Here is a 25404-nt window from a genome sequence, read left to right as displayed (position 1 = left end):
ATTTTTAGCATATATATATATATGAACATATGCATTAGTTTTTTTCTGACGATCTTTTCTTGACATAATCTTGGCTGTGCTTTCATGGCTAAATGTTATGATCTGTCACTTATCAAGTATAAGAACATCTTTATAACATCAAGTACCCATAGTGGTCAGGAGCACAGGTTTTAGAGTGAGACAGTCATGGGTTTGAATCACAGTCTGTTCTTTGCTGTCTATTCAACCTCACTCAGCCTGAATTTCCTCAATTGTAAAGACAATAAAACCCACCATATGAGATAGAAATGTTGTGAAGATTAAAGTGTATAGTCTATTCAAAGTATCTGGAACAAAGCACAATACTTAGAATGTGGGATGTAGCTATTATCCATAATCACGTACAATTTAGTGCCCATTAACTGCGATATTCATAGACTTCTTGCCCCAGGTTAGGCAAATCATGTTATAACGTAAAACTCAAGAACTTTGGGTTATTTTTGGTTGCACAGTTTCTTCTAGTGACTCAACCAAAATTTCTACTTTGAGGATATTTTTAGAGAAAAACACGTTTTAAAAATTTCCTTAACCTTCATACTGAAGGAATTAACTCTTAAAAAGAAATAATAAGACAATTATTTTTAAAAGATGTCTCCTATATCTGAACATATTATTTTGGACTATAAGGTAATATAATAGTGTATTTGTTTTGATTGACACATGCAGGATACATGTATTTATGTGCTAAGCAGTATTTTTTTTTTTTTTTTTTTTGAGACGGAGTCTTGTTCTGTCTCCCAGGCTGGAGTGCAGTGGCGCAATCTTGGCTCACTGCAACCTCCACCCCCTGGGTTCAAGCAATTCTTCTGCCTCAGCCTCCCAAGTAGCTGGGACTACAGGTGCACACCACCACGCCCGGCTAATTTTTGTATTTCTAGTAGAGACGGGGTTTCACTGTATTGGCCAGGCTGGTCTTGAACTCCTGACCTTTTGATCTGCCCGCCTTAGCCTCCCAAAGTGCTGGTGTTATAGGCATGAGCCACTGAGCCCGGCCGCAGATACACTAGCATTGTGTTGGCATGTGCCTCCACTAGGAGGCTTATGATGAGAAATCTCAAATATATACAGAAATAGATGGACTGATAATATAGACCTTGTACCCATCATAAGTTTTAGGAATTATCATTTTGACCAATACTGTTTTACATATACCCTCATCTACTTCTCCCTTCCAAAATTTGTTGAAGGAATGGTTCCATTTGTGTCTCTAAAAGGTAAGGACTCATAACCACAGTACCACTATTATACTTTTAATATATAATTTCTTTTTAATTTTTTTCATTTTTGTGAGTACATAATAGGCATATATATATATATATATATATATATATATATATATATATATATATATATGGGGTACATGAGAATTTTTTTTTTTTTTTTTGAGATGGAGTCTCGCTCTGTCACCCAGGCTGGAGTACAGTGGTTCCATCTCGGCTCACTGCAACCTCCGCCTCCCGAGTTCAAGCCATTCTCCTGTCTCACCCTCCCAAGTAGCTAGCACTACAGGCACCCGCCACCATGCCCAGCTAATTTTTGTGTTTTTAGTAGAGACGGGGTTTCACCATGTTGGCCAGGCTGGTCTCAAACTCCTGACCTCAGGAGATCCACCCGCCTCAGCCTCCCAACATGCTGAGATTACAGGCGTGGGCCACCGCGCCCGACCACATGAGATATTTTGATACAGGCATACAGTGCAAAATAATAACATCAGAGTAAATGGGGTATTCATCACCTCAAGCATTTATCCTTTCTTTGTGTTACAAACAATCCAGTTATACTCTTTTAGGTTTTTTTAAATGTATGATAAATTATTGTTGATTGTAGTCACCATGTTGTGCTATCAAATACTAGATCTTATTTATTTTACCCACATATTTTTTATAACTATTAACCATCTTCACTCCCTTGCCCCTCTCCTCTCACTATCCTTCCCAGCCTCTGGTAACTATCATTCTGCTCTCTATCTCCGTTGAGTTCAATTGTTTTAATTTTTGGCTCCCACAAATAAGTGAGAACATGCAAAACTTACCTTTCTGGGCGTGGCTTATTTCACTTAACGTGATATTCTCTAGTTCCATCCATGATGTTGTTGCAAATGAAAGGATCTCATTTTTCTTTATGGCTGAGTAAGTACTCCATTGTGTAGTGTATATTTACCACATTTTCTTTATCCATCTGACATATGGGTTGCCTCTAAATCTTGGCTATTGTGAACAGTGCTGCAGCAAACACGGGAGTGCAGATACCTCTTCAATATATTCATTTCCTTTCTTTTAGATATATACAGAGCAGTGGAATTGCTGAATTATATGGTAGCTCTATTTTTAGTTTTTTGAGCGACCTCCGAACTGTTCTCCATAGTGGTTGTACTTATTTACATTGATACGTTCTTGATATCATCAACTCTCAGTCATTGCTCAGATTTTCAGTTGTCTCTTTATTGTTCAAATTTTCTTAACAGTTTGTCTATTTATTTATTTATTTATTTATTCATTTAGAGATGAAGTCTCGCTCTTATCCTGCAGGCTGGAGTGCAATGGTGCGATCTCGGCTTACTGCAACCTCCACCTCCCTGGTTCAAACCATTCTCCTGCCTCATCCTCCCGAGTAGCTGGGATTACAGGTGCCTGTCACCACACCCAGCTAATTTTTGTATTTTTAGTAGAGACGGGGTTTCACCATGTTGGCCAGGCTGGTCTCGAACTCCTGACCTCAGGTGATCTGCCTGCCTCGGCCTCCCAAAGTGCTGGGATTACAGGTCGTGAGCCACTGTGCCCGGCCAGTCCGCGCCCAGCCAGTTTGTCTATTTAAATAAGTATCCAAGTAAGGTCCACAAATTGGGCTTGTTTGATACATATTTTAAGGTTCATTTAAACTTCCTACAGTTTTCTTACTTCTTGCAACATTTGTTGAAGAAACTAGGTCATTTATAGAATTTCCCACAGAATGGATTTTGCCGTATAGTTTAACTTATACTTCCGTGTTTCTTTTAAAGTTATTGTAATTAAATCTAGAGGCTTGATCAAATCCAGGTTTGATTTTTGTGTGTGTGTGAGGGGCAGTACTATTTTATAGGTGATTGTATGAGCCTCCATCAGGAGGCTGATATCTGTCTAGTTGTGTCTCTTTTTGATGATAGGCAACCATTCAAGTTCAATTCTTCAGTTCACTAATTTATTAGGTATTGCAGAATCCTGATATTCTAACTCTTTCTGTCTTAATTTGTTAGCTGTAATATTTATAAAGAGAAACTTTCATGTATTATTTGGGTAGCTTAGTGTTTTGGTTTAACTGATAACCCATAAGAGCAATCTATAGTGGCATCATTGTACAACTAATATTTTTAAATATCTGCTAACTCGATGGTCATTATAGTTCAGAAATGGTGATTAAGATTTATATCTCTATGTTTATAGATACAGATACAAATCTATATATTTAATTAAAGCTTAAGTCATTAAAGTAAGAATATTAAAGCTATGTCAAAGGCCATGAATAATTATACATCTAAGTTTAATTTAAAAATGAAATTCCTAAAGCTTATACCAATGTTATAAATTCCAAAATATATGTGATTTTTAGCTAGAATTTTCTGACATATTGATCTCTTGTGTTTATTTTGTTTGTAATATATTATTTCTATAAAATGTTAATTAAAAGGGAATGCAGTGGTGTCTTTTGAAAGAAGAGGATGTCATTCCTCGTATCAGGGCAATGGAAGGTCGTAGAGGAAGACCACCAAATCCAGATAGACAACGAGCAAGAGAGGAATCCAGGATGAGACGTCGGAAAGGTCGACCTCCAAATGTTGGCAATGCTGAATTCCTAGATAACGCAGATGCAAAGTTGCTAAGAAAACTGCAAGCTCAAGGTAAGAAACATAATGTGTCTGACACTAATAATCATATTAAAAAGTATACTAAAAGTGTTTCTAATATTTTTGACTTAGGATTGACACTGCTCTCAATTTTTAAACAGTAAATATTTGTGTTAGAATAAAGTGAAAAAATAAGGAGTCCCGCTGGTAACTGGAGTTCTTTGATTAGGTAATCTTTCAAGAACCATTACTCATAAACACATCCTATCCTGTGTATTTAGAATTACAAAGGTGGGTGTTAAGCTTTTAAGGCTTGCACAGAAAGGGAATCAACCAGCACTTGGCACATGCCTTAAGGTCGTGCCAACCTTCTGGAAATTCTCATTTTAACAGCTCCCGATTCCTTGAGGTGGTACATGGGAATAACTCCAAAATATGTGGATCTGTGGAGTAAATTTTCAGTCAGAGAACTCCAATTACTGGTAAGTAACCCCAGTCTTTTAGTTCGGGTTCTCCTGTAGTCCAGATATAGTATATATATTTTCAGAATAACAAATTAATACATTAAAATCAAAAAGTACTTTAAGATAACCAGAAATTATCATTTATCAAGCTCAAAGTGCTGATAATAACCTAAACTGTATTAATGATTTGACATTATACATAAAATGTCAACATGAAAGTCCCATGCTATGTATGGCAAAGAGAAGGCTGAGTAAAATAGAACAGTTTGGCTTTGCAGTTTGAGTTACTAGTTACAAATGTGAAGCCGCTTAAGACTGTCTGAATATATCAACATATGTGTAGATACCTTATATTTGCAAGGCATATATATAAAGATATGTAACAATGTAAAATAAAGGTTTAATAATGAAAATTGACTTAAAAATCTAACAGAATTTTACTACTTCTCATGGGTTTTTTATTATCCCTATAAATAAGCAAAATGTGGAGGAAATGTATAAAAGACTTAATTCTATTCATTGTAAACACCATCATAATATTGACTTCTCTGTTGCTGCTTTGTTTTTTATTATAAAACAAATATCTATGACAAAACTCATAGAATAGAATGCTTTAAAGACACATGTAATCTTAATGCTTTGGGATGCCAAGGTGGGAGGATTGTTTGAGGCCAGGAATTTAAGACCAGCCTGGGCAATGAAGCAAGACCCCATCTCTACAAATAAAATTTTAAAATTAGCCAGGTGTGGTGGCACACTCCTCTAATCTTAGCTATTGTGGAGGCTGATGTGGGAGGATCCTCTGAGCCCAGGAATTCAAGGTTACAGTGAGCTATGATCATGCCACTGCACTTCAGCCTGGCTGACAGAGTGAGACCCTGTCTCTAAAGAAATAAATAAAAGACATTCTCATTGTTATCAGTGGAATAATTAATCTTTCCAGAAATATGTACACACATACACACACGCAACCACTCACATATACATATATATCCTTTTTGATTTTTAAAATAAATGGACTTGAGTCAATCTCTTTTTGATGACTGCTTAAGCTACTTCCAGATCTTCACTATCATACAATTATAATAAATATATATTACACTTTTCTAAGCATATATTATACAAATCTAAACATATTACACAAATCATTTTCAAGTTTTTATGGATAGCGGCAAATATTGTCTCCAGTTCATACTTTGACTAATAGCTTGTTAACTGCCTAGCAGTTATCATATAAATTTTTTATCTTAGTATGTGTATTAGTCTATTCTCACACTGCTATAAAGTTATGACCCGAGACTGGGTAATTTATAAAGGAAGAAGTTTAATTGACTCACAGTTTCGCATGGCTGGGGAGGCCTCAGGGAACTTACACTCATGGTGGAAGGGGAAGCAGCCACCTTCTTCACAAGGCACCCAGAAGAGAGAGAGAGCAAGGGAATCCACCACTTAGAAAACTAGCAGATCTCATGAGAACTCACTTAGTATCATGAGAACAGCATGGGGGGAAACCCCCTCATGATCCAATCCCCACCCACCAGGTCCCTCCTTTGACACGTGGGGATTACAGTTTGAGATGAGATTTGGGTGCGAACACAGAGCCAAACCATATCAGTATGGTAGTCAGATTTTTTTATTTTATTTGGCTTCTTATAAGACTTTCATCCCAAAGAGTTACTAGTGAAGGTTAAAAAGTCAATAAATTAACAGGCATAGATGGGTTTTAAAAACTGATATTGTCAGTAAGCTATTGACCCTTCTGAATAATGTTTAATGCTGGGGAATGTGGACATTGTTTGCATAAAATAAGAAAGTTTGAAATTAACTGATAATCAAAACATGGGATCTTCATGGATATTTGGCGTATCTAATTATCATTAGAAGTTAGAATCTAAAATAGCAAATTTAAATTTAGAAAATTAACTATATTTTTGTTGTAACAAAGTAGAAGTTAATTATTCAACTTTTACCGAATGTTTATTCTCCTTCCAGATTTCAAATTGATTTGTATTCAATTACGTAGTTTACCCTTGTTATAATACATTGGATTGCATTTTGCAAGTTCTGTTACCTTTGACCTTATTGTATATTACATGTACTCTTTCTCAACATGTATATAAAGATTATTTAACAGTAAGTAAATAATCTATTAATATTTACAAGTGTATGGAGTATTGTTTGCATTTTTTCCTGTGAAGAAAAGAAAGTAAAAATGAAGCAGTTTATCACCTTTTTCATTTCTAAAAGCCTTCTTTGGTAACACTTTGGGGGGTTATCTGAGAGGATTCTAGAAGAAGTTTTTGTTGTATATTATTATCCTTCTATGACCAACTAGACTGAAAAACCAGACTTAATTTGAAGAAAGTTTCAGAATAGTGAGATAAATGTGAGTTTTGAATGTACATCCAAACGTTGTGAAATGAGAACTCTAATTTCTCAGAATATAGGTAAAAATCTGACAAAGTTTGAATATGATAAAGACTTTCATTCTATATAAATAAACCTGCTTGTTGATTGACTGATACTATTAATATCTCAAATTTTCCAAAATATGAAGTAGCACCTATTCATTTCATATGCGATTGAAACTGAGATGCCTATAAGTAATCTATACCATGCACCGTTATTTTAAGATGTACACTAAGAAAGAAAAGAGCTGCCAGTTATCAGTTACATTCTGACCTTAGAGATGTCAAAATGTTTAAAAATGCATCTTAGGATCAAAGAAATGAGTTATATCCAAAATATCTCTAATTCTATCTGAAAATAAACTTCATCTTTGAAATTAAAGCAGACAGTTTCTTAAGCCACAAAAGATACTTTCCAAATTAGTATTTCAAAAGGTAATTATAATATATTCACCAACCAAAAAAAAACAAATAAATGAGAAGATACTGGAAGTAATTTATTTCTACAGCTTGGGTGAACTTTTCTAGGTATCTAACTCATTCTCTCTCCTCTGTATTCTCTTTTTTTCTTCTTCTTTTTTTTTTATTTTTATTTTGAGATAGAGTTTCACTCTTGTCGCCCAGGCTGAAGTGCAATGGCGCGATCTCAGCTCACTGCAACCTCTGCCTCCTGCGTTCAGCGATTCTCCTGCCTCAGCCTCCTGAGCAGCTGGGATTACAGGCACCCACCACAACGCCCGGCTAATTTTTGCTATTTTTAGTAGAGTTGGGTTTTCACCATGTTGGCCAGGGTGGCCTCGAACTCCTGACCTCAGGTGATCCATCTGTCTTGGCCTCCCAAAGTGCTGGGATTACAGACGTGAGCTGCTGCGCCCGGGCTTTTTCTTTTTTTCACATCATCTTCTTTTCCAACTGCCCATAATGTAAAATTTAATCTATGTAAATTTTTAATGATTAGTTAAAATTTTATATTTCTTGCTAAAGTAAAAAGATGTGAGTTGAACTTTTAATTTTTTTTGGCCCAAATATTTGTTTAAATTACTAGCCAGACACAGTGGCTTATACCTGTGTAATCCTAGCACTTTGGGAGGCCAAGGTGAGAGGATTGCTTGAAGCCAGGAGTTCAATACCAGCCCGGGAAATAAAGCAAGACCACAAAAAGAAATTTTTAAAAAATTAGCTGGGTAAAGTGGTGCACTCCTATAGTCCTGGTTATTCAGGAGGCTGAGGGGAGAGGATCACTTGAGCCCAGGAGTTGGAGGCTACAGCAAGCTATGATCATACCACTTCACCTGGGTCACAGAATAAGACCTTGTCTCAAACAAATAAACAAAAATTACTGTGTACTTGTGTAGGGCTTGAAATTGATTGATACGCTCATACACAAACATGGTTCTATATATATTATAGAATTTTCTTATTAAAAGTTAAACTTATATTAGAGAATATCAGTTTAGCTTGCAGCAAAAGATCGTACTTATGCCATATTTTCTAGGAAACATTTTTATCAGCACATCTTTACATTTCAAGACAGAGTCAGGCCTCTATTGTAGAATTCAAAACTTTCAATTCTTAATGTTAAAGAAATATTTATCTGGCATTATTATAGATGAGAATAATATTCTTCACCCATATTATTATCAGAGGTTGCTGACCCTGAAGGTCAGTTTATAGGTTTTTATGTCCTAGAGTATTTAGTGAACAGGAGATCTTTTTTGTGTGACCCAGAAATTTTTGATGATGCCTGTAACCTCCTAATATTGAAAATGGTTGGGACATTGGAGATAATACTTTATCATCATCTTCCATTTTATTTTTCATTAACACTTCCAGTTTACTAGATGAAATTCGACTTTTTTCATCTCTTCTCCTTTTTAAAAGTCTCAGTGATAGAAAACTGGCCATAGTGACCAACTTCACTTCAGCTGTTATGAGGACATATGGTTACGTTCTTAGCTAAAATCTTAAGGCATTTAAACTTTGCTTAAAGATTTTTAGAAATAGTGGCATATAGACTGTGGAGTCAGAAAGTCCTGGGGTTTCTTTGGGGGTTTTTTTGAGACAGAGTTTCACTGGAGTGCACTGGTGCAATCTCAGCTCACTGCAACCTCTTCCTCCCGGGATCAAGCAGTTCTTCTGCTTCAACCTCCCAAGTAACTGGGATGACAGGTGCCCACCACCACGCCTGGCTAATTTTTGTATTTTTAGTAGGGGTGGGGGCTTCATATTGTTGGCCAGGCTGGTCTGGAAGTCCTGACCTCAAGTGATCCACCTACCTCAGCCTCCCAAAGTGCTGGGATTACAGGCATGAGCCACTGTGCCCAGCCAGTCGTGGGTTTTTTTCTTGGCTATGCTATTTAACCTCTAGGAGCCTTAGTTATTTTGTGTGTAAGCGGGGCAATCATGTTGATCTTATTAAGTAGCTGTGAACATTAAACAAGGTGGTGTAAATTTAACACAACAGGCCGGGCACGCTGGCTCAAGCCTGTAATCCCAGCACTTTGGGAGGCCGAGACGGGTGAATCACGAGGTCAGGAGATGGAGACCATCCTGGCTAACACGGTGAAACCCCGTCTCTACTAAAAATATAAAAAATTAGCTGGGCGTGGTGACGGGTGCCTGTAGTCCCAGCTGCTCGGGAGGCTGAGGCAGGAGAATGGCGTAAACCTGGGAGGTGGAGCTTGCAGTGAGCCGACATCACGCCACTGCACTCCAGCCTGGGCAACAGAGCAAGACTCCGTTTCAAAAAAAAAGAAAAGAAAGGAAAAGAAAAATTAAACACAATAGTGCCTGCGATCAATAAATGGTGGAAATTTTTAGAGCTCAAGTGATTCACGTGTTAGCAATTATGTTCCTTGTCAATGAACATAATTTAGGTTTCTTTGTTCAGTGGCTACAAAATTTAAACAATGTATAATACAAAGTGATGCTTTCTAAAATGATTATATGAGTAATATTATATACCACTTTTAGAGTTAGAAGTATTCAGACCAAGTTTGCCAGCAGAAGAAAGCAAGGATATTACATGGTTTCTGTGTCTGTTACACCCTTTGCCACAGTAATGCTTGGTAACAACCACCAAACCTTAGTAGCATACAACACTGTCTTAATCACTTGTGCACATGGAATCAGCTGGAAATTAGCTAAGCAGCTTTGCTTATCTTGGCTGGGCTTGTTCACATTTGTGGGGTCAACTGCTACCTGTGTCCCAATCTCCCAATAGCCTAGCCCCCAAATCATATCTTCAGTCTTGGGCAAAGCACAAGAACAAAAGCAGAAAGAATACAACTAAACTTTCAAGCTCTGTTTTCATCACAACTGCTAACCTCCTCTTAACCATGGAAAATCACATGGTTGAGTTCAGAATCAAGGGACGGGAAAATATATTCCACCTCTTGATGGGAATTGCTCCAAAGTCACATTACAAATGTCATGGATAAAAGGAGAAATGAAGAATTGGGGACATTAACTTTGTTCATCTACCCTAGTTTCATACATGTATCCTTGAAGATAAGAACTAGGTTGTCTTTAAAAGTCATTGAAATTCTGCTTTCTTTTTATTTAGGAGATTTAGTCCCTCTCCTTCATAAATGAAAATATCACTGGATTCAGGAACTTAACCATTATAGCTAATTGAAATACTAAGTTTGGGTGGGAGGGGACTTTGTATTTGTTTTAATTGAGAGTCTTTCTTTTTTTTATATGTTAAGACTGAAGCTACATTACAAGTCTTAAAATATTAGCAGCTATTTTCCCACTAAGTGGGGTTTACTTGAAATGTGAAAAAAATGTACTTAAATAAGCCTCTCTGATAAAGATTAAAAGAAACCTCATTTTTATGTAGTCCTAGATATGGGATCATATTTGATCAAATAATTTGATTATTTCCATTGGAATGAACATTCAGTTTCCGTTGGAATGAACATGACGTTGTCTACCACACCACTCTTCTACTTGGTATCTGTCTGACCTTAGGCAATTTTCTTAAATATTATATCCTCGGCTGGGAGTGGTGGCTCACACCTGTAATCCCAGCACTTTGGGAGGCCGAGGTGGGCAGATCACGAGGTCAGGAGATGGAGACCATCCTGGTCAACATGGTGAAACCCCATCTCTACTAAAAATACAAAAATTAGCTGGGTGTGGTGGCGCACGCCTGTAATCCCAGCTACTTGGGAGGCTGAGGCAGGAGAATCACTTGAACCTGGGAGGCGGAGATTGCAGTGAGCCACGATCGCATCACTGCACTCCAGCCTGACAACAGAGTGAGACTTCATCTCAAAAAAAAAATAATAATTATATCCTTTATGATGATACCATTTTCACACAGTTATTGTTTTTGGTTAGTAGTTACACAAAGTTGTTAATATTCTTTGAAATTTTGTGTTTTTCAGAAATAGCCAGGCAAGCAGCACAAATAAAGCTTTTGAGAAAACTTCAAAAGCAGGAGCAAGCTCGGGTTGCTAAAGAAGCCAAAAAACAACAAGGTGAGTGATTTAAATGTAACATAAACTCGAAGAGTCAGTACTGGGGAATTCATAAGAGTTTTCTTTTCTTCATTCCCTTTTTGATGATATCTATCCTTTGGTTTCTTGTAGCAATAATGGCTGCTGAGGAGAAGCGGAAGCAAAAAGAACAGATAAAGATTATGAAACAGCAGGTATGTGTATACATTGGAAGTGACTTTTAAAATATGGGACTTATTTTGAGGATCTGTTAGTAATGTACATTATTTTTGATTTCTTAAATAGCTATATTTCACATTAATATTTGTGTCTTATTTAGAAAGTTGCTATCTTCTATTAATTAAAATTTTACCTTTTTAATAAAGTCTTCTACTTCCAAGTGTTTAAAGAAATGATTACCAAACAGTAAATTTGTGTAAGTACTTTAATATCCTGGTAGACTTTGTGTAAGTTGATATCTTGAACAATTTTCAGAATTTTTAAATTAATGTATCAGTCAATGAAGTATATTGCTCGAATGTTCAAATTTTAATAAAAGCTTGTTTTTCTTAAACATGTAAAATATTAGTAGAAAATTAAATTCAAGTTATACAAAATAAGATTTGCCTTCATTGCTTCTTAATGCTTTCAGGATTACTTAAAAGTTGCCACTGCAAAAAAAAAAAAAAAAAAAGATGACAGCATTATTTTAGCAAATCCAGAGTTCTCTGTCTTGTATCTACAATATTTCTCCCCATGTGATTTTCAAAATTAAGTTTAGGAAAGAGAAGTAATTTTTAAATTTTCATAGGTAAAAATTAAGTGAGAAGGTATTCAGCTTCATTTAAGATGAGAATGTGTAAACTACTCTCCCATCTCCTCATATTCATGGTAACATTAAAGCAGAAAGGAACTGGGGAGAGAGCACTATTCTTTTAAAAATATTAGGAAGCATGTAGTTATTTCTGAGAATGAAATGAAATCAATTATGTTACTATATAAATACCTGCTAAATAAATGGCTTGGGTTGGATTTGATGTGGTTATCTCCAAGGTTTCTTCCAGTATTAACTAAAGCAATATGACTAGAGAAGTTGATATAGAGTTGGGATTTAGGATTTAAGTTTGTAGTCAGTCAGCCTACAGTTAAATATGGGCTCTGCTACTTAATAATTTTGTGACCTTAGATGAATGGCTTAACCCTTAAGTCTTTATTTCTTCCATCATTAAAGAAGTTAACTGCAATATCTGAATAAATGACATAATGAACATAAAGTGCCTACTGCAGTGACTGGCAACAAAACACATGCTCAACTTTTTAAAGATAAATATAAAACATCCAACTACACAGTATACTCTTTTACCACCATAATTTAAAGTAGCAGTTGTGAACTTGAATTCCATGCTTAGTTTGTTAATTGTGACTGCTAGACATTGTAAGATTGACTTGAAATAGGCTAGTGAATGCATTCGTTAAAATATATTTACTAAAGAGTATATATGAAAAAATAAGTTCATATTTCATTTTTAAGTGAAATACTGTTATTTCTGTTATACTTTTATTGAAAAAGTTTTATAGCTTATTCTATTTACTAATGGCTGGAGACTCATTAGATCCCATCAGTACTTTTAATTCAGCTTTATGATCCTAAAGTCTTACAGTAGCTACAACCTAAATCCACATGGTCTTTGCTACTCATTGAAAAAGCATTGAGCTCCAAAGTTTCCAGCAATATTAATGCAAATGAACTGGTTTTAATATTTATCAAGATATTTATCTGAGGCCAATCTCAGAATACCATCTCATTTATTTGATTCAACAAAGTGAATCAAAGTATAGAGTAATTCTACTCATACTCTCTGTTATATAGGGTCTATTTTAAAGTCAGCATTTGATCTAGAATAAAATAGTACATGTGTTTTCATCCTTTGGATTATTTTTTCCACCTAGTAGACCAAAAATATCACCAGATAGTCCTTAAGACAGTTTTCTGGAAGATTTCAGAAACATTATTACAAAGCAGGAGGCACACAGGCACTGGGATCTGACAAGGACTCTATATTTACTAAGTATTGGACTTTAGACAAAATATTTACTTTCTGAGAACCTCAGTTTTCTCGTATGTAAAAAGAAGATAATTTAAGCTTCTATGATTTTTTAATGATTGACAAGATATTAAATGTAAAGTGACCGGCTCAGTGACTAAGTACTCAACATTACAAAGTTAACCTGTATTATAATAATTTACCATGTTTATCTGCATGCTAATGATAACACTACCAAATATATATGGATATATATAAAAGTCACTTGAATACTTAAGATAAAGCTTTAGACTGTGTACGTAAGCCCCAAGATTCCCTGCCTGTCTGTGCATAAGAGAACAACAAGTGACTTTTGCTGACTTGAAAACATAGCACCTTATACAAGAGCAGAAAAGTCAGATCAAGAGTATACTTTTCTCAGATATCAAGTTCTAATTCAAATAAATACTTCAAATATGGATCAATCTTTTCTAAGATTTGGAAATTACACAAAAGATACACTTTGGGGTTTTGGGTTTTGTTTTTCATTTTGTTTTTTGTTTTGTTTTGTTTTTTTGTTTGTTTGTTTTTTAGACAGAGTCTCCCTCTGTTGCCCAGGCTGGAATTCAGTGGCACGATCTCTGCTAACTGCAGCCTCCGCCTCCTGGGTTCCAGCAATTCTCCTGCCTCAGCCTCCCAGGTAGCTGGGATTATAGGCATGCACCACCACACCCAGCTAATTTTTTGCATTTTTGGTAGAGATGGGGTTTCACCACCTAGCACTGTTTGTTTCTTGAACTCCTGACCTCAGGTGATCTGCCCGCCTCGGCCTCCCAGAGTGCTAGGATTACAAGTGTGAGCCACAGTGCCTGGCCCACTTTGGGGTTTTTATTTTTGACAGCCTACAATTCATATTCAGTACCATGATGAGATCACCAAAATCGAAGAATGTGATCAGTCTTGTAAAATCAAAACAGTAATTCCCAAAATTTCATCATCCTGCAGTAGAATCCTGCAGGGAATCAATAACATCAGTGTACATTAAAAAAATTAAAATGCATATTAATGTATAGCTTCAATAGGTACAACTAGCATCTGGAGATGGGAGCAGGCATTGTGAAATACAGGTGTTGGCGCTGGAAATTCTAGGATAAGTACAATTTTCAAGTAGGAAACTTTGAATTTTCTTTTTTAACTTGTATTTATTCTCATCAATGCCAATTTGGGACTTTTGAACGGATTAAGGAACATGAAATTGCTAAGAATGTGTTTATAGAATATGAGATAATTTTTTAAGTTAAAATGTAAATTTTTATCAAAATTTATATGATCACTAAGTTATAAAACATATCCAATAACCAGTTCATTAAATTTAGATAATGTGTACCCCAATTATGTCCTACAAATAATTCCCTGGAATGTTAAATTGTAATTAATTAATTTTAAAATAATGTTACAGGTTATTTCTGAAATGGGCTAATTGTAATTAAAAGCAATGTTATATTATCATGCTATTCAACATGTGAAATAAATTTTAGAATGGAAATTATTGTTAATAATAATGTTACAATTGTGTCACTATATACTTTTTAAAGCATTTTATTTAATTGTGACAAATGAGAAAGGGCAAACACCTCTCACTATTTTATAGAAGAATAGTTATTATTTGCTCAAGACCATTCAATAAATGACTGTAATCCAGAACTGGCTGTATGTTTTCTGACTGCTGATACATGATTTTTCTGCTACTCAGTCCTATATTATTTCAAGTTAAGTATTATTTGTAACTGCAAATATCTATAAAGATCTTCAGGCTATATAGTTTAATCAGCTTGGTTCACTGAGTTTCTGTTTATTTAGCATTTGCATTTTACAAATTACTGTGAGAAACCTTATCAAATCATATTAATTTCAGACATGAAAATATATATGGTTTTATGCTAAATAATGAAATTTTTATGTCCATCCTTTGGTAATTTTGTACTTTTTTTTTTTTTTTTGAGACGGAGTCTCGCTCTGTCACCCAGGCTGGAGTGCAGTGGTGCACCTTGGCTGACTGCAAGCTCCACCTCCTGGGTTCACGCCATTCTCCTGCCTCAGCCTCCCGAGTAGTTGGGACTACAGGCGCCTGCCACCAAGCCCTGCTAATTTTTTTAAATATTTTTAGTAGAGACGAGGTTTCACTGTGTTAGCCAGGATGGTCTCGATCTCCTGACCTTGTGATCCGCCCACCTTGGCCTCCCAAAGTGCTGGGATTACAGGTGTGAGCCACCGCGCCTGACCTGTACTTATATTTTTAATTATTTGATTCCACTCAAATACTCTTTACTCAGATAGTTTATTTTATTATCTCAAGTTATCATAACTTTTCCTACAGGAAAAAATTAAGAGAATACAGCAAATCAGAATGGAAAAAGAACTTCGAGCTCAGCAAATTCTAGAGGTAGAAGTCTTAAATTTAATATAATTAAAGTAATTTAGCCATATATTTTTAAGTCTGCAAAAATAAATATTTTGCGTGCATGTTTTCTCACACAAATTAATATGTTTGTCAGATATTCTCTTTAAACATTCTGCATAGAATAAAACTTTATCTGAGCCTTATTTAGCAAGCTAATCTAATCCCAACAGTAAAGATATACAAAATGAGGCAAAAGAAACAGGAAAACTTCTGAGCAGTCAGTGGAGTTGTCATAAAGTTCATGCACTAAAATGTTTTACTTTTATAAAAGTAAACAACAAAAGAAAAATCATTAGGGCTTATTGTCTGATATTTACTTTTAGTTTAGAAACAAATGTTTACAGAAGTAAGATTTCAAAAGTAAAAGTAAATTTTAAATGTGCAAAGTTTTATCAGATTGTTTTTCTGGTTTCTAGCATATCCCTCTTCCCTGCAAGGCTAATTAGAATAGAGATAGAGGACATCTGTTGGCAACAGCAAAAGTAATAGGCAAAAGACAGCAAGGAAAAAATACAGGAAAACTTCAGCTAGCATATATAGGAACTGAAAAGCCTAGCAACAGCCTGTAATCTTTTATTTGAATAGCAAGCAATTTTCAAAACCTTAATAGCCCAAAGGCATTACTCTTTGGAGCTGTGCAGTATAACTGATGTTGAAAATAATTGCCCTGAGTCATCAAGAAAATGCCAAATTATGTTTAGTGTACTGTGTCTAAGCAGGCATGTCTCAAAATTATTTCCATCTAAAAGAGTGAAAATAAACTTTTCATGTTTAAATTTATTACAACTTCTCCACCATTCTGGAAACTGCTGCTTTATAGAACAGTTTATTCCCTGAGGGCTCCGGATAGCTGAGGTTTTCTCTGTTACAGTTTTATTCCTTCTAGAAACACACACATTTTTTCTTACCCATTTCAAATTAATTTTAAAAACCAGAAATTGAAAATGTTTTTATTTTAAAGTAAACTGACAGTAACTACTAGTTATGAAACTTCTACACAGTTAATGATTTTAAGATTATGAAGCTTATGTTTGATAAATAGCATGGTCTCAATAGATTGTGCCTCATGAAAGATGAGATTACAAGTTTTCATTCTATTAAAAAAAAAACACTTGAACTTAACCACACTATACAGAGATGGGGAAAATCAGACTTAATATGCTTCACTTAATAGACATAAACCAATAATGAATTTCTTTATCTCAAATTTTCAAGTATTAAAAATAAATTTTAAATAAAGTTAACAGGTTCATTCTCAAATATTACTAATTCTTGAAATAATTTTTATTTATTAATTAAAATCTATTCTGTTTTCTAAATGTTTTACAGTGATTATGTTTTACTTTTAAAATCAGAAAAACAATAAGTGACATAAAATCACTTTTCTGTGATTAAATTTTAAGGTAAAAGAACATAAACCCTCAATTATTTCAGACTTTTAACAAAGCTTGAAGAAGAAAAGCTGTCATATTCTTATGACTCTAACAAATTTTTGTATATTCTAATGCTATTCTATAAATTAGAAACAAAATTATTATGTTAAACATAATGTTAACTGGGGGGAAATCTGTAATTGTCTACATATGTGTTACATACTGTTTCGTACCTTGTGAGACATGTAGCTTCATTTCAAGTCTGACATTATTTGCAAGTTGTAGTGGTGCTGTTGCATGACTTTGAGACCTGTTTTGCATGCACAGGCTAAAAAGAAAAAGAAGGAAGAAGCGGCAAATGCCAAATTATTGGAGGCCGAGAAACGAATAAAGGTTAGTTTAGATGAGAATCAGAGTTTTTATTTTTGAAAAATAAAAACTATATGTTATACTGGCATCAGTTATATGAAAAAATAGCTTTCTTCAAAATGACTATCTGAAAATATGTTTAGCAGATACTACATGTGTATAGTGTATGTTTTTATTTGTATGTATATTGTATGTGTAGTTTTATTTTATTATGCAGGGTTTTTTGTAATGCTTTGAGCTGTTTAGGAGACATCAAATCAGAAATGCAAATTGTTGCTTAATACCTGTATGTAGTTTTGCTAGATAAGAATGACCCCCCCCCAAAACTGTTTTGTGTGTTATTTATGTTTATGTTTATGTTTATGTTTAGGCATAGACTAGATATGGTATAGGTATGTTTATATTTGAGTCTCAATCTGATTCTCCCCTTTATAACTTTTTCTTTGTTAATATTCAGCAACTGTTTTATCTATTAAAAATGAAAAGCCTACAGAAACAAAAGCCAAACTGCATCAACTGTTATTTACCAATAATAAAATTAGCTGCTTTTAATTATTTTAACTTCAAGTATTTGGGGGTGTTTTGTTCTGATTTCCTGGCGTGGGGTATAGGAGAGTTGTCCCCTTCCTCCCCTCCCCCACCCTGCCGTCCACCAGTAACTGAATACTGAAAGGGCGTAGCTGGGTGAGCCTACTGGTACTGGAAACAGCCACCACAGTTATACTTTGTAAAGCCAGGGAACTGTTTATTTTTTCTACATAGACTCTCTTACTTTATTTTTTAAATTTCTACCTTTTCATGTCTGCCGTTAATATTAATTTCATCCATATTTTAACTTTATAGAAATACTGAGATTGGTGACATTCCTAGAATGGTTTGCCTTAAGCCCCATCCCCTTGGAATGGTGCCCTGAATTATAGGTGGACATGAAAATTTCACACTGATTGCCTAGTTTTTGTCACTTTAATTCATACGTAGTGTATAGAAATGAAAAAAAAGATATTAATTATAGAGTATATTTGAGAGTTTATATTCAGAATGGAGAGAGTTCTAATCAGCTAGATTTGAGGGTTGCACCATAACGTATTAAACTGATTTAAAAATACATGTGTGGGTTATATCTGATAGGCTCTGACCATCTAGCTAGTTAGTTCAATGAATGTGCCATTGAAGTGTGCAGTTAGGTCAGTCATTTGTTAAATTTTAAGTTAAATTGACTACTGAAGAAAGATCCTTGCTACCATATTTACCATATTATATGATTTCTATGTAAATATTTGTTAGGTAGAAGCATACAAAATCGAATTGACATTTTATAAATAAAAAATAATTGAATATTGGCCATTTCATATGGTTCAACCTAATGAAAAACTATAGAATCTCAGAAAAGGAACTTTTAATACTTTTAACATGTTCTAAATCTTCTCTAAAAATCACATATTAAAAGTTTCTTATTTTTAAGGAAAAAGAAATGAGAAGACAACAAGCTGTTCTTCTGAAACATCAGGTCTGTATATGTATAGTTATACAGTTGTTGAATGTACATTTTATAATATTGCTTAAACCTATTTGGGGGAAAATCTTCAAAATATTTTCTTTAAAATTTCTGATATAATTTCTGCTTAAGTTTTTCCTTCAACCTACAGTTTATTGCCTTGCTTTGGTATTGGTGTCTTTTTGGGGGGTTAAAAAATTGGTTTTATGACTCTGTGATTTCTGTTTCATAATGTTGTGCCAACTCTTTCTACCAGGAGTTGGAGAGGCATAGACTAGATATGGTATGGGTATGTTTATTTTTGTACATCTAACACCGCATTGTGATTTGGTTGTGATATGGTTGTCATAGCAATGCATAAAGTGTAGCACTGGCTGCTGTCATATTACATACTGCTGCATGGCTTTACAGCACAGTGCATTGCATACATCTGCTTGTCTGTCTATAAAGAAGTATGATGCATCTCCAAGATTTTACATTGAATTGTACAAGCCTTAAATAAGGCTGCTCTCTAAAAATTTACATTACTGATGTCACAAAGAAAGTTGGATCACTATACAATTAGATATAATTATGACCCGTATTCTCCCATCATTCTAGATGCAAAACTGCCATTGAATACAGTGGGAATTTTGAGTTTGTTTGATGAGAGAATATGAAATATATTCTGGTTTCATAGACAAATTTTAGAAATAATTTTAGAAATATGCCTTTGGAGAAACCAAATATGCTTAAACAAAAAAAATTGATGAGATATTATAAATAAGTGATTTTTTTATTTTAAAAGTAAAGTGAGAATGTCAAATTAAACTAGTGCTTACCTTATTTTCATACTGTGCCTTTAAGATTCCACCTGTGAGCCCATGGTGCAGCTTTTGTGGCTTTAAATAGTGTATCAGGTGGCAGACATCAGTAAATAGGAATATCCCATTTCATTGGTGGTGTATGTGAAACAAGACTAGTTTAACTAAATTGGTATAAAAGCCTTAAAAAAACTCTAATTTATTGGTGGCTTATTGGATTTGCAAAATGATTTTGTACTGAAAATAACCAACTCTAAAATCATGAAGTTAAAGTGACTATAAATCAATTTCTTCCTGATCTAAAATTTTAAGAACAACACAACCGTTAGTTTAATTGGCCATAGTATTTGTGGTTTTTCTAATAGCAGATGTAAGGTAACTGACCTGTTCCAGCCAACCATTATGCTTTTTGTTCTGCCAGCTTTTGAAGGAGCATCACAACTGACCATAAGTAAATCTTGTATGCTTCTGTTTACACTGTCTCCATGTTCATTGCTTTACCTTTTTGCTTTTGATTGTTGTATTTGCTTTCTAAACCTGAACTAAAACATGCACAGACTGGCCATTCTTGTCTTATATTTAGTATTTACTGTGACTTGTCTATAAATGCTAAACATGCTATACTGAGTTTTTGTTTTGTTTTTGTTTTTGTTTTTTCATTGGAAAATCAAACTGTTAATTGTGGCTGAGTTATTTTCCACATTTTATCTGGCCTAATAGGAACGAGAGCGAAGGCGACAACACATGATGCTTATGAAAGCTATGGAAGCTCGTAAAAAAGCAGAAGTAAGTGTATGTTTCTAGAAAAATATTACCTTATAAAGTAATACTTTTTCCTAAAGCATTGGCTCTTCTAAATATAAATTTTTCAGAATATAGGTTTGTTGTGATTTACTGGTTTTCATATGCAAACCAAAAGTTTTGAGATAGCAACTGAGTGTTAGAACATAAAAGAATGTAGGAAGAGTTCCAATGTATGTGTTAGTTTTCCTGGCTAAGATTTTAATTGTCTTTTTTTAGTGTAGTAAATAACATTGGTTTAGATAAAAGTAGCTATTTATTACACCAGAGTTTCACAAAACTAGTATTACAGCATGCCTAGACAAATCCTGTATGTCCTAATTCAAACACAAATCATTCCGACCATGGATTTCTGCCCTAAGAATTATTCTTTAGCATTCTCTATGTAAAATTAGGCCTAAGTACTTTTCTTAAAATAACTTTTAACAAATAATTCAGAATAAGAAAATTATTGCAGTACATCAGAATGAGCTTATTTGGAGGTTAATAGAAATCACTTAAAGGTTGAAATAGATATATGTTACAAAGGAATAACATTCTGTATTGAAACTGTTGAATAGAGTCATTATAACTGGGGCTTTGGAGGTTGAAAGACACAGATTCCCCTGCTGGTTCTGCCACCAATTTGCTTTACATTTTCAAGCCATTTCTTTAAAATTGAGATGATACCTACCTCCTAGGTATGGGATTTTCGAGTGGGATAAGCATTTAATAAGTGAGAATTAATGAAAATGACACTGTTTGATCTAGAAGCTGGGAGGCTGTATTTCAGTATTTTGGTTTCAGCTCTAGCTTAAATTAGCAATATAGGTTTCTGATGCGTAGAGAAAATAGGTGTATTGTTTTGAAACCTGTGCAGAGTAGCCAGATTATCTGAATTTGAATTCTGGTTTCATTACTTTCCAGCTATATGACCTTGGGCATGTTATTTAACTTCTCTGTGATTCATTTCATCTATAAAATGAAGATAATACTGAATTCTGTTTTGTAGGGCTGAAGAGATGAGTAAATGGATATGTGTCTCTGTGTATGTAAAGTTCTTGGAACAGTGCCTGGCACCACATAGTACTTAACCATTGATACTACGTATGTGTAGAATGGGCCTAGCAAGATGCATCCCAGGTTGCGAACTACTGACATAGATTACCTCTTAGCATAGACTTAACATAGCATGTAACATATATTACAGCAATCACTTTCTGTGACTTTTCCTAAAGGTTATGGAAGTTTTACTCCAACACTTTTCCTGCTATCTTTTTTTCCCTAACCTTTTGATTACCCAGGCCTATTGACACCCTCTATACCTAACATAATAATAGAATCTATACATCTGTGCGTGGAATTGTAACCATAATCTCTGAAAAATGACAGTCAGGGAAAGAGAGAGGTAACGTATTCCAGGAATTGGCATGGCTGCTCTCTATTCGCTTATGGAAACAGTACAGTGAAGGGAAGAGTAAGGAAGGGGACTAATTAAAAGCCTGAACACTGAACCTAATTCTCTCATTCTGGAGAGATGGAAATGGAGGGAGCAATTAGTAGCTCAGGGAAAAGACCTAGAAAATCTCTCAGGAGACAAGTTCTTCCCTACCAATCATGGGTTTTGTTTTGTTTTTTTTTTTAATCAGAAGGAATAAAAAGAACCAGGGCTTGCCATTCTGGTTTTTCTTGGCAGGGAGGAAAGCTAACTAAAATAACCCAGAACGTTATCTTCAGGCATACTAGGCTTCATTAGAAGAGAAGATCCAGTAAAATAGTAAGAATGAGATCATCTGAGATGGGGAATGCCCAGGTGAAAGAGGCACCCCAAAGGCCTCAGAGACATGAACCTTCCCGCTGGTTTTTCATATTTGCCCACTAGGGCCTGGGGAGAGTGGGGGAAGCTGCTGCAGAGAGGTAAAGGAGATCTGGGTTGAGTGGAGGGTGGTAGCCACAGGATAAATACAGCTGATTAAAATTAGATATTCTAAGAATCCATCAAAGCCCAAGAGCACCTCTCAAGAGGAAAAGGATATACTCTTGACTAAATAGAGTGAGTCCGCTACAGTTCTTCCAATAAAACTGAGAGATACCAGAAACCTGGTATAGCTCTCCCTCTCCTACCTACCTTTGTCCTAAGCAAAAAGAAACAGAAGTAGAATACAGAATACTCATGGGCAAATCTGAATTACTTATAAGTCTAAAAACAGGTAGCAGATAAAGGGAGAAGAGCTGAAGGAAAATTAACCCACCTATATTGGAGCAATACAAGTTATTAATAGGGCTGGACATATTAAGCATAAATACTTGAAAAGAAATGGCAAGGCAACTGTGTTAAAATATTAAACCAAAATAAAGCCAATAAGTGCATATGTACATAAAGTAATGACTTAAATCCTAATAGCTGAAAGAGCGAGCCTGGTTTCTCTGTTCTCATTATTGCTTTCCTCAGCACTCCCTATGCATTCTCTACAGAGCAGCCAAAGTGATCTTTTCAAAAAGTAAACCAGATCATATCCTGACACTATCCAGGGGCCTCTCATTGCAATTACGATAAAATTCAGACTCCTCACCATGGCATTTTCCCACTGACCTCTGCCTCTCACTCCAGTTTTACTTCATACAATTTGTCCCTTATGCACTATATTCTGGTCATTTTTGTCTTGTTATTATTCCTCAATGAACGGTCTGTACTATTGCTGTTTTTCCACCAAATATTCACATGGTTCCTATTTGTTGTTCAGTCATCGGTCAAATGTTAACTTTTCAAAAAAGCCTTCCCAGCAGGAGAATCACTTGAACCTGAGAGGCGGAGGTTGCAGTGAGCCGAGATTGCGCCATTGCGCTTCAGCCTGGGCAACAACAGCAAAACTCCGTCTCCAAAAAAAAAAAAAAAAGGCCTTCCCAGAACACCTAATTTTGCTTTTCCTTACACCCCACCCCATTCGCTCATCTTATTGTTTATGGGCTAGTTCTTCCCAGAATATAAGATCTGTGAGGACAGGACTCTTGTCTGTCTGTGCCATTGTATTGCCAGTGCCTCAATTAGAACCAAGTAAATAGGAGGTGCCTAGAAAATTGTAAATGAATGAATGGATAGGATAAAATTAAAGTTATTGTGGCAGAACTAAAAAATCAAATTAAGTACAAAACAATCATTAAATTTTGAGTATATTATTATGTTTTCTATGCAGTTCTCTTTGTATGATAGTAAAATATTTTAATTTTATTTTACTCTAGATGGTGTTCTTTTGTTATAGTCAAATACTCAAGGAACTATTATTTAACAATGCAATAACATATGCCACAAATAATCCTCAATCAGAATGTTTCAGATAATCTCGTAGGTAAAATTGAGTTCTTAAAATGTTATTGGCTGGGTGTGGTGGCTCACCCCTGTAATCCCAGCACTTTGGGAGGCCAAGGCAGGAGGATCACCTGAGGTCAGGAGTTCAAGACCAGCCTGACAGGGTAGTGAAACCCCGTCTCTACTAAAAAATACACACAAAACAAATTAGCCGGGCCCGGTGACACACACCTGTAATCCAAGCTACTCGGGAGATTGAGGCAGGAGAATTGCTTGACCCTGGGAGGCGGAGGTTGCCATGAGCAGAGATCATACCACTGCACTCCAGCCTGGGTGACAGAGTGAGACTCCGTCTAAAAAAAATGTTACCGTCTGATAACCATAGACCCATGAACAGGACTCATGGACTGGGTAATTTTATCAGTCATTTTGATTTTGAATTATGTTCCTCTAATGCAGGGGTCCCCTGGGCCTCAGACCAGTACCTCCACCTGAGCCAGATGCCGGAGCCCTACCTCCTGCCAGATCAGGGGCAGGATCAGATTCTCATAGAAGCATGAACCCTATTGTGAACTGCACATGCGAGGGATCTAGGTTGTACACTCCTAATGAGAATCTGAGTGTGGAACGATGATGATCTGAGGTGGAACAGTTTCATCCTGAAACCATCCCCCCACCATCCCACCCCTGTGTCTGTGGAAAAATTGTCTTCCATGAAACTGGTCCCTGGTACCAAAAAGGTTGGGGACCACTGCTCTAATGAATGGTGCCCATAGATCTGTGATCAACTGTTAATTTCTCAAACTACTAATGTGTGCCCAAGATTAAATTAGATACTGTGGGAAAAACAAAAAGAATATTCAAGATGCAGTAGTCATATCAGAGAGATAAAACTGAACAGTGTAAGTGATTAAGCAATAAAAGGCCTATTTTTAGCGATGATCAAAACTTTCACCCAGTCTTTTACATAAACCTCAGTATTAACAAACCTCGGTATTAACAAAGCATTCCTATATGTACTTGCCCATTTCCTCATTATTACTTAACATGCACAAGATGTAACTCGTGGAATGTCAATAATGGGCACCTTGTGGCTTCATATTCTGCCACCCGTTACCTCCTGATAGCCCAAATCTGTACTAATTTTCTGTTATTACCTATTTAAAGAATAAACTTTATTATAAAATGAAGGCCAAATGATACTTAGGCAAGAACAGTTCAAAATTCTGAATTGGCTTGTGCATAACCCTGATTATAAAAGTTAATACCTTTGAATCTTTAATTATTCTATTGTAAAGAAAGAAAACTAGGATTAAAATGAAAATGTTATGAATAGTGTTTAATGAGTAATGAAGTTTAAAAAACAAATTGCTTTCACCATGTTGATTAAAAATCTCCTATATTACCTGAAATTATTCCAAGAGACTCCCCACACCTATCAAAGTAAGGAGGTAACAAAAACACCACTTGTGTGATTCTTTGTGTACACTACAATGATCTTTTGGATTTAGTACTACTTCGATATATTTTTCACTAAAAAACTCTCAAATTTCTATTGGTTTTCTAGTTGTGAAATCTAATTTTTATAGTTTTTCCGTTATATAAATTTATAATTA

At 35.2% G+C, this 25404-nt stretch overlaps 1 protein-coding gene across 8 annotated transcripts in view; it reads left to right on the top strand.

Moving 5' to 3' along the window:
• Window positions 1-25404, top strand: part of BAZ2B (bromodomain adjacent to zinc finger domain 2B) — a 399198-nt gene that overhangs the window by 295101 nt on the left and 78693 nt on the right. For 6 of the 8 annotated variants that reach the window (XM_063595387.1, XM_063595392.1, XM_063595391.1 and 3 more), the window contains 8 exons: window positions 3703-3913; window positions 11126-11218; window positions 11330-11391; window positions 15578-15643; window positions 17362-17427; window positions 18866-18910; window positions 19155-19187; window positions 20422-20487. In XM_063595387.1, the coding sequence (XP_063451457.1) occupies window positions 3703-3913; window positions 11126-11218; window positions 11330-11391; window positions 15578-15643; window positions 17362-17427; window positions 18866-18910; window positions 19155-19187; window positions 20422-20487 (642 nt within the window). The remainder of the gene's footprint in view (window positions 1-3702; window positions 3914-11125; window positions 11219-11329; window positions 11392-15577; window positions 15644-17361; window positions 17428-18865; window positions 18911-19154; window positions 19188-20421; window positions 20488-25404) is intronic. The other 2 variants (XM_057301418.2, XM_055108625.1) reach the window with 1 other exon arrangement.

This window comes from Pan paniscus, chromosome 13, assembly GCF_029289425.2.
Source record: "Pan paniscus chromosome 13, NHGRI_mPanPan1-v2.0_pri, whole genome shotgun sequence".
NCBI classification, from domain to species: domain Eukaryota; kingdom Metazoa; phylum Chordata; class Mammalia; order Primates; family Hominidae; genus Pan; species Pan paniscus.
Note: the sequence above shows the minus strand (reverse complement) of the source record. Positions and strands in the feature narration are given on the sequence as shown.